This window comes from Tinamus guttatus, unplaced genomic scaffold, assembly GCF_059628265.1.
Source record: "Tinamus guttatus ecotype Peru unplaced genomic scaffold, ASM5962826v1 Tinamus_guttatus_pri_ptg000472l, whole genome shotgun sequence".
NCBI classification, from domain to species: Eukaryota; Metazoa; Chordata; class Aves; order Tinamiformes; family Tinamidae; genus Tinamus; species Tinamus guttatus.
In genome coordinates, this window is record NW_028289006.1 from 2,610,846 (window position 1) to 2,626,269 (window position 15,424).

A 15,424-nucleotide genomic window follows, 5' to 3' on the forward strand; every position below is an offset into this window, starting at 1 on the left:
GAGGGTGGCATCCAGGCGGGTTCGAAGATCTCCAGAGAAGGAGCCTCCACAACCTCTCTGGGCAGCCTGTTCCAGAGCTCTGTCACCCTCACAGGAAAGAAGTTCTTCCTCACATGGAGATGGAACTTCCTGTGTTTTAGTTTGTACCCATTACCCCCTGTCCTGTCACTGGCCACCACTGAGAAGAGTTTGGCCCCATCCTCCTTACATTCTCCCCTCATGTATTTATACATATTGATTAGATCTTAATCTAATCTCCTTAGATCTCAATCTTCTTTTCTGCAGACTAAACAGGCCCAGCTTGCTTAGTCTCTCCTCATACAATAGATGGTCCAGTCCCTTAATCATCTTAATTGCATTAATATGTAAAAATGAGAGCAGTTTGCAGCTAAATCAGGAGTTCAGATTTCCATGTTTGTGATGTTAATTTGACTACCAGCCTTAGACATTGCAGACCAGTGAAGCAGAAAAACAGGTCGGTCATATCCAACAATCACTGTGACAGCAGCAGGCTCCACAGAGTCTCCTCCATTTCAGTGTGAAAGGGGTAGCGTGTCTTCACCAGCCTCCAGAGGACTGCTGTGCGCACAGCATCTGCCTGAGTTCTGTGAAAGAGATGCTATAGCCAAACATGTAAGCTGAAGACAAGCCTGACGAGTCTCTCCATCCTCTACTACTAGATCTATCTCTCAGAGCAGCTTTATGTTTCTATCTACCATGTGCTAGATGCAGACAGCTTGAGATGATGATGAGCTTTGGTGCATGGGGTCATGCTGGTGGGAAGGCTGCTGGGTTGTAGCCACAGACATTGCTGTCTCCTGGGAGCCTGCATGCAAAGGAGATAGGCAGCACTGCACACTTACCATCCAGAGTCAACCACTGTAGCGCCTTTTCCATCACACAACCACTCTGTCTTGCACAAAGCTGCTAAGAGATCTACAAAGAGTCCGAAGTCCATATATGTCTTTCCTGAATGCCCGAGGGACAAACTACCTGGAGTGAAGGCAGTCACTGCCCTACTCCTCTGTAAGGCCATCAATTGTCTTCCTCCCTGAATGGATCCAGGAACACCTGTTTTGATGAACTCAGGCTGAATATTCTGGTCTCTGCTTGAGAGTTGCAGCTGAAGTCAAAGGAAATGTTGAACCGCAACAGTAACTCTGGTGGCTGATATGCTGTGAACTTTTCTTGCTTGCTATTCAATGTCTATATGTGGATATGGTCAGAGCATCAGTCACTGCCTGGCCAAGCACAAGAGAACTCCAATGACACTAGGAAGAACAGCAGAAGCAGGGGGAGTAAAACCACTGTTCTTGCTTCTTGAAGCTGAAAGAGAATCAAAAAAGCAGCCGTTTAGACCTCCTTTGACTGTCTAATACTTCCTGTAGTTGCTAACACAGCTCTTGTCCAGAACAGCCATTTCTACAAGTCTACCCACTATTTTGGCCTAGATTCAGGCAAAAATTATCGTTCCCAAATTACTGTTTTATGCTTAAAGGTTGCTATTGTCTAAAGAGACAAGAGTAAGATTCCCGGTGGTGGACCAAGTGAAGGACAGGGCTGTAGAAAAGACCCAGTGATGTCTTCCAGCACAAAAGCTTATTTCTGTCACCAGGAGACTCACAGTGTATGCTTTGCTAAAGGGTATTTCTTGAGACTTCCTTCTGCCACAGGAGAGAGAACAAGGCTAAAGTGGCAGTGGGCTTATTTAGCCTGAGCTCTACCTGAGCTTGCCAGGGTATCGGTGGACCAAAACTCAGCATAGTCCCAAGGCCTGATGCATGTCAGTCTTCCAAACTACCACATTGTCTGAATTCAATCTGCCTGCACATCTCATCTACTCTCTCAGTAGGGATGCTAGGGACCCCACGGCATGGGACCTATGACACCCCCACAGCGATAGATGGGATACGTGCAAGAACCCTGCAAAAACCTTGAGACCCCTTGTGTATCAGGTGTTCCCAGGTTCCACAACAAGCAGGTGAAAATTGGTGCAAATGGGTCCTAGAGCCCCCTGACAGGCAAACACACTGAACGGTTATCGATCCGGGCTTGAGTGTGATCCCATGTGGGTGAGGGCTGCTCAGGGTGCTTGGGGGCAGATAGCCCGACTGATACACGATACCTTGCAAGAGCTGGCAGTGGTACTTGCTGTAGTTCCCCACTGAGCGCAGATACAGCCGGTTACCCCGCTGTGTCTGAGAGAAGTTTTTGACAAGGAAGATCTCATAAGGGGGGATTAGGACTTCCTTCTCAGATGTGTAGTGAGAAAAGCCTTGCACAGCTGCTCCCAGGCAAGTTGTAACTGTGAACAAAGTTTCATTACCAAACTTCTGTGCTTCTTTCCAGAGGCGGGAGGTGGAGGTGAAACGGCCAAATCTCACTCTGCTGCCTACCATGGCCTTAATATATAAGTCTTTCACACCCCTGTGCACCCGATAGCACTTATTTTTCCCTGTGCTCTCCTTGGTATTTTGCCATTGCTTCATTATCTGGATGGCAGTAGTTAGGTAGAAGTGAAAATATTTGAAACTGAAGTTGTGTCTGTAGTGCTCTGGGGAGCTTCCAGCAATAGATGTGGCCCAGTTCAGCTGGGAGTGCAGGGAGGAGTTCATGGTGTAAGCCATGAGGACTACAGCGTGACTCTCATGCATCTCCCTCAGCAAACCTACCGGGCTCTTTAGCAAATTTTCCTGAGCCTGCTTCCAAAGACTCAAATAGTTCTTGTTAGCAGCTATTTCCCTTTGGAAATAGTCTCCTCGCTCCAGCTCTTCCATCATCTGCTCTCTGCACCCCAGATACTGGTCATCAAAGGAATGCGGAGCCATATTCATCAAGTGTTGGGACATAGCCTGCAATATGAAAGCAAAACACCATTAACATCAGAAGTGTGAACTTCTTGTGAATCTCTGTGGATGTAAGCCAGGTTTTTCCCTACTCTCTTCCTTCCCTTTGTCACTGTTGGCAGAGCAAACACAGCAGGTAGGCATCTCTGACAAGTCCTTCTTGAGCGACCTCAGGCTGTTGTACAAACCTCATGGCAAGGAAGTACGAGTTAGAATACCAGAGTCTTCATTTTATGAGAATCAGTTGCATTAAAAGCTTCAGCAGAGTTTGCAGCAGTATAGATACACCAGCTGGCATGGTATAGTAAAAGTGCAGAGTGCCCCCAGGTTCTGGACACACAGAAGTCGTAAGGTAGGGCTCGTCAGGCGGAGATCTGTAAACAGTACCGCCTCTGTACTCCAAGGCATCAGATGCAGAGAGCACAAAACTTGTGAGGAGCATTGCGTGTTGTTAAACCAAATGCTCAGATACTCTGTTGGAAATCTAGAGGTTTCATCTTGACTTTGATGGGACCAGACTCTTCTATTCCCTTAGTAATCAAGCTTAGTTACACTTCCAGTATCTCCCTTCTTTCCTGGAGTAAAATAGGCAAAAGGACAGACCAATGATGCTTTTATTTCTGATCTCTACCAATGATTAGTAAGCTTTGAAGAAGGAAAGAATAAGCAAATAAGTATGCTAGGGGGCAGTGCAGCCTGAACATATCTCAGGGGTGACTTTCTTCCTTCGGCCTTCTTATACCTCTTGGACATATTGTGGTGCAAGAGTGCATTTAGTAAGATAGTATAGAAGCACTTTTATTCATCTGGTTTGTCTAAGTAAGACCAGGTGGCTTTGATATGTCAGTAAATATTAAGCACATGAGTAAGGATTTACACAACCGGGTGGTGTAACAGGAAAATAATATATAACTAATAGCATTTATATTTCACAAAAATCTTCTCTCATAAGACCTAAGAAATGTGATGACATCATCAGATTATTCTTTTTGCTTTTTGATCTTTTAGGAGACTATAGTCAAATATTGTAGTTAGTTAATAGTTAGCTGTTTACTACAAGTAGATCTTCACTTCATCTTAGATGTTCTCCGTGGTCATATAGCCCAAATTAGTACCTTTTTTGGGCTCTGAAGTTAGTAAACTTGTCCATAAACTATGCATGGATTCAGTTTACTCTCCATGATACCCTATTTACTCTGAGGGAAAGCTTTATAGCAGTCACAAGCAATAGAGCAATATGGTCACTGTCTCATCTGACAATAGACTGTTGTTGTCAGAGCCTCAGCTGAGACAGTCTGGGAAAGGAGAGGAACACTTCCATGAGATCTACTCAAAAACATGCCCTGGGAAACCATCTGCCTCCAAACAAGAGAAATTTATAACAATGCAGCTGAAAGGAATTAGGGTAGGTAATACATAGAATAGAGCAATTGAAAGCAGAACACCTCTCCCTTTAAGTCTAACCCAAAGCTCCATAAAGACCATATTTTAAATAGAAGAACATGGGTCTTATTTCATTGGACTTTGAATCAGTAACTGAGGAAATTTTGCCATTTTAGATAAAGTACAATGTTTCCCCCTCTCACCAGCCTTTGCAAGATCAGCAACAGGAGGTTGACCAGCAGATGTGCTGATATTCTTGAATCCGCCGAAGACACTGGCATGACACAGCGCTCTCTCAGAAAAAAAAAAAGGAGGTCGTGTATGTCTGTCTCTCTGTTCTTGAACTGGAAAATTCTGCAGCGTGGAATATGCCCTTAGGTTTGAGTGAGGAGTCTTCCAGCAAAGATCATTCACGTGATTCTTACAGCAAATCAGAAGTCATAAATCAAATGGACAGGGTACTGGTTCCCACAATTTATAATGAAGGGTCTGAGAGCACTGAAACCTCGTAAGTTATTTCTTCAGTCCAGTTCCAGCTGGTGTATCTATCCTTCACCTTAATAATTCTCTTAATTCCAAATTATTATTTCTTGTTTATTATTATTATTATTTTAGCCATTTGCCTAACCAAATCAAATAAATAGAAGAAAGTAAGAAACATGTGTCTTAGAAAAGTCCCTTCTCCAAGGCGGTTTTCTCCTGAGGAGTTACGTGGCTACATGAGGTGGAGAACAGTTCCTGGTCAAAAACTTAAAAAGTCCCTTTAAAGAAGTGTGGAGGTCTGATAAAGCCAACAGAGAAATATGTGGTAGGTTGGGATCCCATCTGGAAACCGAGATAACGTAACTGTCCCTCTCTTCCTTAGGTCCCCGTTTTCTAATAATTTGCTGCAAATCCTATTTTTATGACACTGCAAACTGGCACCTCTTAGAATTGCTTCCATGGGTACATTCAATACGAGTGAATAAATACAGGTTCTGTAGTGGGGTTAATCTCTTTCTACTATCTGCTTTGCAGTCACCCAGTTAAAGGGCAGTGAGTTACCTGTTAGACCCATGGCCTCTGACCACTCTTCTGCCTAGAAAAGAGCCAAGAGAGGGTGTCAAGGCCTAATGCTGATTGCACAGAGGAGGCAAATCCACTTTTCATTGCATTTCTGGGGTTGGGTTGGTCAGAGAGATTTTCAGGTGGGAATCAAGAATCAGAGTGCTTTGGCTAGCAGAATAGGGATACCTGTGGTCATGGCTTGATTCTTTAGGAAAAATAGACGTATGTGTCATTGGTTGGATTCTGTGGACACACAGCATTTCCTGAATATCACTGAAATGTGGTGAGGGGGGGATAAAGGTCTCATTGGATCACTGTCAACACATTGTATGCACTGCACCAGCAGATGCTGAATGAGTGACAATATCTTCAGCCACTGGTAATATAAGATGGTAACATGAAGGATGTAAAGTGATAAATGCAGCCTATCTACTTCTTCTTGGAATCACCCCATAATTTCAGACTACATTTCAGAAAGCAGTTTTTCAACAGGTAAAACTGACTCCAGAGAGGGGGTTATGAACTTGCTCAGAGGCACCTTCTGCATTCATGTAAAGATAAAAAAGACCTAAACTGAGATGGTTCTAGTGGGCATTTTAACAGCCAGGGTGAGCAACTCCTGTATAGTCACGGATTTCTTATCAGTCCATCTGCATATTGTTCAGTTGCAGCTCATATCTTTTCCTCTTTCTCCCTGGTAGCATCTTAGTGTATGTTTTAGTATGAAGTGAATGAGGATGAAAGGCATTTGCATTTACAAAACACTTAAGAGGCAACGTGGTTTATTGTGTCACTGAGATAAATTCAACGACCATAAGATGGCAGCAGAGTATTTGCACTGATCTACAGGTCATTCTCCAGGTGAAATCTAGGCTTTTCCATTCGAGAATTAGATTTGCAGTCTGATTTAGGGATTCGGATCCCGAAAGGCTGTAGTGACTTCAGCGACATTAGCACATATAAAGCACCACTCTGATGGCACAGAGCAGACTACATGATCAAGGTCTGAGTATGCAACTTCTCTGCAAAGACTATTTACCAAAAGGGAGATAAAAATGTAAAACTAGCACAAGAATGCAAATATGGACAGGAAGCTTGAGTTTCGATTTTACCAAACAAAACCATACCAAAACAAACAAACAAAGGAAAACTAAAGTCTCACTAATCTCTAGTACTTTTCCCAACAAAATTTTCACTTTAATGAGCACTTTCACTTTAAATGAGCACTTTATTCATTTTTACTAGAAGGCATTTCCTGTGGTCTGTGAAGCTCCATCTGTTTATGCCAATGGAAGAACCAGTCATAGTTATTTGACCGAGACAAACAGGTACTTACTAACTGTTTGCTCCTTGCTATAATGCCAGTATACCCACTTTAAGTTATAGCAGCTTGCCAAATGCAGCCTGTTTATGCTTGTGCCTGCAGCCACCCATGTGGACTTATCCTATGACCTTATTCCAGGGAATGATCTTTCAGAGAAATGCTAAACTCGGTGAATTGGGGAAAACCTGTCCCACCTCTCCCTCACTGTGCACTAAGATCATGCATTGAGTTCCAGTGTAGTCGCTTCCGATTCACTCTGGGACAAAAAAAGCTTCATGCAGCTGAATCCTGCTCTTCAGGGCTCACAAGAGCAGACTTTATCTTCTAGACTTCTCTTCAACCACAGATAAAAGTTGTATAGAGGAACAGAGAGAAGCAGCACACTGACCTGCTTTACATAAGCAGTATTTATTACAATCAACATTTGAGAATGTCTGTAGCAGCTAACATGTAGCCAGAGAGATTCGCTCCTTCTCAGTCTCTTGAGGCTCAGCAAAAAGGCCTTTGAGACATTGCCCTCCTTGTATCTCCCAGAGCATGAATGCTGATACAGGATGGTAAAGGAGACTTTTCAAACAGTTGCTACTGTGTAATATTAATTCAGACAGAATGAAGTAATGCACTTGCAAAAGGAGATAATAATATATAGAGAATGACCAGAGATAGATCAAGTGCTGACCCAACTTTAATCCATTCTTGAACTGATTCTTTTTTTTTTATTTATTTCATGAAGTCTATTGTGTTTATTGTGTTGTGGTTTTTTTTTTTTTGTTTGTTTGTTTTGTTTTTTTTTTTGCTTTCTTGGAGCTGTTGTGACACTTTTCCTTTTAAGCATAAACTTTGAAGCATCAGAGGGACAGGATTTTTGGTTGGTTGGTTGGTTGGGTTTTTCTGTGTGTGCATGCTTAGGAATATCAGTTTCACAAAAATAAATTCTAGCAAAATGAAGAGATTTTCAAATCACTTTTTATAGCCACAGAATGTAGCATACAAATGGAATGGTTAATCTAAATGAACTCCCCAAACACACCTTTTGGCATTCACTTGTTGTTTCTATACAGGCACACTTTGTAATAGAAATGTACCAGGATCTGATTTCTGATTGTGTTCCATCCTTACAAAATGAATGTACATTGGCACATATTTAGGATAATCATTCCAGCTAAAGGTACTGAACTTTCCCTGTCACTTGTACCAGGAGATAACAGACCCCTCATCTTCCCCATCTTCTCAGAATCAGATCAGTCACATTGATAGGCGTTGTGGCATTATCCTTTTACTGTCCTGCTGCATTTCTGGAAGACAACAAAAAGTCTTGCTATTTTTCTAAGACATACTTTGGGCTTCTTGCGAGGAACCATCTTTTTTCACATAAAACACCATGGGGTATCCAAAGAAAGGAGATAAGACAGAATCTTCTCAGGCGTCTCTAATGAAGTTCAAAATACTACATTACTACTGAAGAGAAACAATGTTTATGAAAGGAAGAGAGCTAAAGAAAGCTAGGCAAGTGGGATAATTACTTTTTGTTTTGGTGTCCCTAAGGCTAAGGCACAGACTTGAAGACAACCCCAGTCTATATCTCTTCCTTTTCACCTACAAACATCTTTCATCTGGGGGGTTTTAGAGAGCTTCGGAGCCAGACCAAGAAATTGACTGTCTCATCCTTAGTATCTCCCAAAGTAATAGTTGTAGGCCATGGGAAATCCTATTTGTTCAGAAAGAACGTCACAAGGCTGATAATTTTCACAACGTTCACGCATCTGCTCCATTGGGCTTTTATAATACTCAAAGTACCTGCAGTAGACAAAGAGAGAAACATTTTTCCACAGATTCAACTAATGAAGCTGGACAGGCTTCACACTCTTGGCTACCACCAGAAAAGTGATTCCCCAGCATATCCACAACAGAGCACTTCTCATAGTGACTTCAACACCTCTGCCATGGACATATATCTCCTTAACTAATGCTGGGAAAAGTTGAGAAAACTTAAAACAATTGCCCTTGACACTTTAGTAGAACATTTGTTTTTGTTTTCCCTCCTATTCTTAATCTAGAGACTGTTTCTAACCCCATCCCAGCTGCCTAAGACCTTTTTTCTTGTTTCCTATTTACCTTAATTTGTTCCCATTTTCTGCTCATTTTCCCTTTAGCCACTATTTTCCTTTAGTTAAAACAGTTTCCTTTCATCATCTGCACTTCTGTCTCCTCATAGCTTTTATTTTCCTAGACTAGACAAACTCAACTCTTTCAACTCTGTTGCTCACTCTGAATGCCCTTCCCAACTTCTGTTCCAGGCTGAATTATTCTTTCTTGAAGTCTGTATGCATTACTGTAGAAGTCCATCCAATATCTCATGCATTGCTACTTTTACTCTGTAGTGAAAATACCTTGGCTCACCCTCTAATTTCATTTGTTCCGTCTACAGTGCTGGACTAATCTTACCTCTCTATCAAATAATGCACGAAGGTCTCTCTCTACATTATTCCTTCCTAATTAATGCTTATAGCTGAAGCTGCTTCTGTGAGGCCTCCCTTAAGGGCCATATGTTCAGTACTACTGAATGTCATCTTGCTTTTATCATTCTAGGTTCAACATCACTTAGTTCCTCTGCTACAATACTCTGATCCTCTTCCTTATGGATGGGGCCTCTCAGTTTCATACCATTGAAAATCCCTCCTGTCCAAAGATGGATTGAATAAGCATGTTTGAAATTTCTCCAGATCTTTATAGATAGAATTTCTGCACAAATTGACCTATTTCTAGTAGGCTCTGCAGCTTCAGAAAGAACAGCCATTCTGACTTGACCTCATTCATGCAATAAAGTTCTGCATCCTATAGGGAGCTATAGACAATGAGCAAGGCTCTGTGATACTCCATTCCCTGGAGTTTGGCTTTAATGTTCATGCAGCTTAGAGCAGTTTCTAACTTGTATCTTGCCATCTCAATAGCTTGCTCAGACAGTTTGTACTGTCTTCCTGCCTGGGAAGAATAACAAACTCAGCTATGAGCTCATCCAAGGATATTTATGGAGAAAAAAAAAAGTCTATCAAGATATATATCCTAAACCTTTTTTTTTTCTTCTGTGTTTGAAGATAATGACATAAGTATACAAAAAAATGAATGCTTTCCTATGTCCCATCACCTTCCCACCCTATTTTTACAATAAAACCAGGGTCCTGCCCTCAGCCTTAGCCTGACTCATGAGTTTCATGAGTTTTTACCATTCATACACACTGGATCTCTTCTGCCTTCTCACAAAGGCATTGGCAACTTCCTTTTTAATCTTGATGCCTGTCAAGAGAAAACACAACAAGTTAGTGATACAGGGCATTGGTCTATACAAATTGGACCAATATAGTTCCTGAAGAGGACTGTTTGCTCTCTTTGCAAGTTGTTGTGGTCCCTTCTAATTCTCTGTGCACCTCTCTCCACCACTCTGCCTACTTGAAGTCCAAAAGTTGGGCTCCCTCCTCACCCCAGCCTGAGCAGCTACATGGAGCAACTTTCCTTTCCATCATAAACTCCATTCCCTTGTTGCTTATCAGGACCTGAGTCCACAGCAGATAAGCGTAACCATGACAGCATAAAAGATAAATAAGGAGAGAATGAAACCTTGTGCAAATCTGAAGGGAATGACATTCTTTCTCTTTGGTGTAGCTAACTTCAGAGTCTTGGTTTCCTTTCTGTATTCTAGCTCAGACTAATAGTGATGTGAGATACTAATGACTAGGCCTTCCAAATGCCTCCAATGAGCCATAAACAAATGGCTGCATGAAAATAAATAACAGGATCTGCACATGCAGTGTTCCATGAAAGGCAGAGAGTGTAAATAAAAAGAGTAAGTATCACCTAGGAGGAAATATGCCCATGAGGTGCAAAAATCCTGGTGTTCAGGCTTTGATGAGTGCTTGAATGCAAGTGGTCTTTGGCCATGGCAGCGTTCTCACCTAGGCTCCACTAACTCACTGTGTGAGCAGAAGTTGCTTCTTTCTCCCTTGGATCTGTGCTTGCACACAGCACACAGGAGTGCTGCACAGCCTTCTCCACAAAATAGCATGAAGAGTGACTTCACCTCACCCTAGCCAAAAGAGACAGACCCAAGAGACAGACCACCACTGTCCATGAGACAGACCCACACCAGCAGAAGTGTGTACACATAGCAGCATGATGGCAACACAGGCAGCTGCACACCAATATGTTTTGACTGAGAAACTGGTCTGCCATCACTGTCACTGGGGGAATTCAGTTTCTAAGACCCATGCCTGTGGACGTCATTGAGGGAGAAGGCGGGTTTTGTGTCCTTCCTTCATCACCCTGGTGTGTCCCACCATGTTTCTGCTTGGCAGATGGCAGGTGCCCCATGTGAGGAGACACCTCACTAGAAAGCTGATTTTTGGTCAGGGTCAAAGTAGTGACTGAACAGAAATTACCAATTAATGATCTGTCAGAAATCACCACTTTTACCATAAAGACCTGCTTGTTTTTTTTTTTTTTTTGTCTGTTTGCTTGTTTTCTGTATCCCAATCCATGTTTGGATTGACTCACTAGAGAAATACTGGCATTCATAGTCGCCAGCAGCAATGTTACCCTTAAGGAGTTAGAAAGGAGAGTGCCATGGGAGGAACAAGAGGGATTTTCCATGCAGATTTCTGCCAGGATCAGCTTGTTGTGGACACTTCAAGCTATGCAAGTCCTCATGTTCTGGACAACCTGACAGAGGAGGCTGTCACCCTAGGCAATATCCGTGGAATCTGCTTGCTTTCAGGCTTTTTAGGATGTGGGATTTGGCAGCGATGTCACAGCCCATTCTAGTGTGGCACCAAAGCTTTCTGCTCTGTGATCCTGTACACCAGATTGGCTGCTAACTGCTCCCTGTAGGCCCTAGGGATGATGCTGCTCTAGAAACAGGCAGAATTTTGACCCAGTTGCTGGAAAATCTGAAGTGGGATCTCCTTATAGAGACAGGGCTAGCTGGAGAATGGAGAAGGAGCCTCACCATGCTCTTGATAGAAGAAATTTCCCAGTCAAAAACTTGCCTTTCTTGGGAGCATAATGCTTCTCAGTGAGACAACCTGAAGTTTCCTCTTACCATGAGGCTTCCCTGAAACATACATACATCCTATCGCAATCTGCAACACCACTATCCTTATGTGGCTAAATTTCTTGTCTTGGGGATGTAACCACTTTACGTAGGTTGCTCAGGGGAGACAAGAGATGGGCAATGTTATCTTACTCACATCCCCTGTTTCATGGAGAGGAGATGTGTCCAGCTTCTAACAACCCACAGGGCTGTGTCCTTTCTTACTTAATGGTTGTGGCTACTTAGGGTTGTCGAAGTGTTGGCTACAGCACTTGCATGCCTGGAGTGATGCTGCACTGCCCTTGCAGGGAGCCTGACCTCCCTTGTGTTTCCTACTCCAACAGCTTATGAAAGTCAGCCCGTCTGCTACTGGCATCCAGCCAACAACATCTCAGGGACTTCAGCAGGGATGGAGAAAAAGGGTAAGCAGAGAGAGGAACTCAGCATGGCTTCTGTTTGTCCCTCAGCTGAATCCTACCACATCTACCTCCCTTTCACCTGTAACTAGGCTCAAGGGACAATCACAGCAATATACTCACTGTCAGCACTGGGAGATCCAGAGGGTGCTTTGGAATCTGGAAGACAGACAGACAGATGGAGAGGAGTTACTTGTGAGTCCTGTTCTCCTGCTGCATTCCATGACTGGATTACTCTGCTTACTGGATGGGTCTAGCTCCCTGACTTTCCCAGAAAACATGGATTTTATTAACATCCAGAATCTAGGGGCAGATTTCACCACAGCAAAGTTCATCCATTATGTCTGGATTTGTTCAGTTTCAACTTCCTCAGTGCAGGGTTAAATGACACATGACAATATAAGCACTGTGGAGGCTGGATGAAGAAAATTTATCTCTTTCCTCCTCCTCACCCTTGCTGGTTCAAGCTAGGGGACAAACTAGGCAAAATACCAAATTTGGTCAGAAACTGGTGATGGTTAATCATCTCTATCTTTGGAAAAAAAAAAGAGATTCCTTCTCCCTAGGGAAAAATCACAAGCTATTTATGGGGAAAAGAAATAGGGCCTAGAGTTAGGAACAGCACTACCTTCACAACTTTGTGGCCCAGGGTTGAAGTACATGGTTTATTAGCCCACCCAAGAGGAATCTGTATACTTTATTTCTGTGTTTGGTCATAACCACAACCCTTAAAACTCACTGCAAACACCCAAGGAAAGTGTCCTTCAAGAGAAATGTTAGGTCTCCTTCTTATCTTGTTTTTCCCACCCTCTGCTATTTCACCTATGGCTTTTTACTGAACAGTGTCAATTCCATACAAGTCTTCAGAACTTAGTGTGAATACATTTACAGGGAAGAAGAGGATTTCAGGGACCAAAACAAAATTATGCTTAAATAAAAACCTTGTGTAAGAAAAGTTATGTCTAGTTCTAGTTCTATTTTTAAGCAACTTGTACATTCCTTGGGTTTCAAAATAAATAAATAAAAGATTAAAAATGACTACAAGACTATTCAAGACTATTAAGCAATCCAGGACATAACAATAGCTAAAAAAAGCTGAGTACTCAATACTGAGAGAGTCAGAAAGAGACTCTCTGACAGAAAGAAAACACAGATCAAACAAAATATATTTGCCAGCATTGAATCATGACATATCTGATGCCAGGGTGAATTAAACTCTGGAAAGCACAAACCCAATATAGGCAAACACAAGACAATTTATGGCTCTACCTCCCTTTGCCTGATCTTTCCCTCATTCCCACTCTCTGCATTAATTATAAAGATGCCACTACATTTCTATTTCTTAATCATAAAGCTACTATGGTTAAATCACCTTCCTGTAAGATGTGCTCTTATTTCAATGGAACAACCTTCATTTTTTTTTTTAACCATCCAATAAGGATTTTTTACCTCTCCAGAAATTCTCTACATTCTACACTTTTCAGCAAGTGAAGACTCGACTCAGTGCCTATCTCTGAGATCCTACAGCATTCCAGTGCTGGCAGGTAAAAAGCACCTCTCGCAGTGGTCAACACAGCTCTGCCCTGCAGGTCAAGCCTCATGCTCAAAACCGAGCATGCAGCATACCTTTGCCAGTCCACCTAAATACCAAAACAAGTGTAATGTTTAAACATGTCAAAATATCAGAAAGCACCGCCACAGTTCAATGGTGTAATTTGTTTTGTGTGTTTTGGCCCCATCTCATTTATGCCTGTGTAATGTAACCAAGCAGTCCTGCAAAAGATCTCAAGCTGTGCAACGACCCACTGCACACTGCCCACCCCCAAGCTGTAGGTCCCTATGGACCAGAGGGAGACTCCCTACAAGCCATAGGATTCAGTGACTCTCGCGGAGAGCGTCCCAGGACAGACATCCCCTTACCTTTTTCACAACAGCAAAGAACTGCCAGGGCCAGAGCCAAGATCAATGGTGCCAGCAGACTCCTCATCATCTTTGGCTCAGCTGCTCACCCCCAGCCTCAGAGCTCTCCCAGAGGCTAACGGGTTTCTCTGGAGCTTGCTCGCAGGCAGCAGTTTATATGCTGTGATCATCTGGAGAGCCCAGGGCTCTGGCTTGTGTTCCTGCAGCTGGGCTCCAAAACAAAGGCTGTCTTTTGAGCCAGGAGGTATCTGCCCCTGGCAGCCATTTTGACATCCATCTCAAGGCTCTTGGCATTTCCAGATTTTATCTGAATTTCTGAACAGGACTGTTGAAGAAAAACAACTGGGATGAAAAAAATAGCTTTATTATAAACATGAAAGTCATCGTGCTTCTTTCAAAAAGGCCATGGGAGAGATTAATACAGCCTGAGGTGGAGCAGTTCCTTTGGCGTGCTGGGACTTCATTACATAGAAGAGTAAATGAGACTGAGTGATGACACTGTTCCCTCACCCCACCTCACCCATCCCTTTGAAGAAAAAATCAATTCCTTTAAATGGTTTGTGTATGATAAATGCACAGTGGATTTTCACGTCAGACAATTTCAACAAACTGCTTTGGAATGCTGAGTTTTTCACATTTTTGTGAGCTGTGGTAGTTTGTTTGGTTTTTGTTTGTTTGTTTGGGGGGGGGGACTTCCTGAAAAGTTTTCTATTTTCGAGGTAATTAGCTTGCCTTCTCACGTTTCAAAAACAAATAAACCCTGAGACTTTACAGGTGTTTTATTCTTCAAGTTTGAGTAACTAGAGCTTTCACCTGGCCCAAGGTCCTTGCGTCCCACAGCTGCTGTCAGTGCACTCACAAGCAGCAACAAAGCTGGCACACTCCCACATGGATGAAGTGACCCCACCACCTCTACGCATGTTCGTCACAGAGGACCCAAAGCCCACACTGCTCCTGGTGCCGGCAACAAGCCACGACCATATAATTGAGAAAATCTCCAGCTGTGTTTTTTCCCCTGCTCAGGGGATTTTCAGTGAGTACTTAAGTACTGTAGCCCTACCTGAAGGCAAAACTGAGCCCTTGGGTATGACCCGAACTGAGGTGACCGTCATTTTAGCTTGGTGGCAAAATGTACTTTTTTATGACTTCAGAATTACCTGATGGGCAGTGTTCCTACTCACAAGCAGTAGCTTACTCTCTCTTGCTCCTCTCCACAAGCCCTCTTCAACACCCTACCTGAAAAGAAACCTACGCTCCCCAAATGTGCAAAACCAACACCCAACGCTACATCCTACTGTAACCACCCCCACAGACCTCACGGTTCCTGTCACCCCTCATGAGTCCTGCATGCTGCTCACCTTTCCCAGTTTCTAAAGGGAGGAGGAGTGAAATATGTAACAGCTAA

General features: G+C 43.0%; 2 protein-coding genes across 2 annotated transcripts; both read right to left on the reverse strand.

Annotated features, from left to right (window-relative positions):
- Positions 1 to 1,191: 1,191 nt before the first annotated feature.
- On the reverse strand, positions 1,192 to 4,535 carry ART4 (ADP-ribosyltransferase 4 (inactive) (Dombrock blood group)). The gene is made up of 3 exons (XM_010212884.2): positions 4,433 to 4,535; positions 2,126 to 2,852; positions 1,192 to 1,326 (listed from the first exon to the last, which is right to left on the reverse strand). Exons 1-3 carry the CDS (start codon positions 4,508 to 4,510, stop codon positions 1,235 to 1,237), a joined length of 897 nt encoding a protein of 298 aa, XP_010211186.2. The 5' UTR covers positions 4,511 to 4,535; the 3' UTR covers positions 1,192 to 1,234.
- A 3,614-nt stretch (positions 4,536 to 8,149) lies between these two features.
- Positions 8,150 to 15,131, reverse strand: LOC104566134 (matrix Gla protein). Its single transcript, XM_088532949.1, has 4 exons — positions 15,080 to 15,131; positions 12,223 to 12,258; positions 9,825 to 9,894; positions 8,150 to 8,397 (listed from the first exon to the last, which is right to left on the reverse strand). Exons 1-4 carry the CDS (start codon positions 15,129 to 15,131, stop codon positions 8,268 to 8,270), a joined length of 288 nt encoding a protein of 95 aa, XP_088389075.1. The 3' UTR covers positions 8,150 to 8,267.
- Between the last annotated feature and the right edge of the window lie 293 nt (positions 15,132 to 15,424).

Excerpts from the sequence above, each read along its gene's own strand:
- ART4 (XM_010212884.2), bottom strand. The coding sequence starts at position 4,510 with ATGCCAGTGTCTTCGGCGGATTCAAGAATATCAGCACATCTGCTGGTC. Across the intron at positions 2,853-4,432 it reads TGCTGATCTTGCAAAGGCTG|GCTATGTCCCAACACTTGAT; the intron begins GTGAGAGGGGGA and ends TTCATATTGCAG. Across the intron at positions 1,327-2,125 it reads CCACTGCCAGCTCTTGCAAG|CTTCAAGAAGCAAGAACAGT; the intron begins GTATCGTGTATC and ends ATTCTCTTTCAG.
- LOC104566134 (XM_088532949.1), bottom strand. The coding sequence starts at position 15,131 with ATGACGGTCACCTCAGTTCGGGTCATACCCAAGGGCTCAGTTTTGCCT. Across the intron at positions 12,259-15,079 it reads GGGCTCAGTTTTGCCTTCAG|ATTCCAAAGCACCCTCTGGA; the intron begins GTAGGGCTACAG and ends TCTGTCTTCCAG. Across the intron at positions 8,398-9,824 it reads AGATCCAGTGTGTATGAATG|GTACTTTGAGTATTATAAAA; the intron begins GTAAAAACTCAT and ends TGTCTACTGCAG.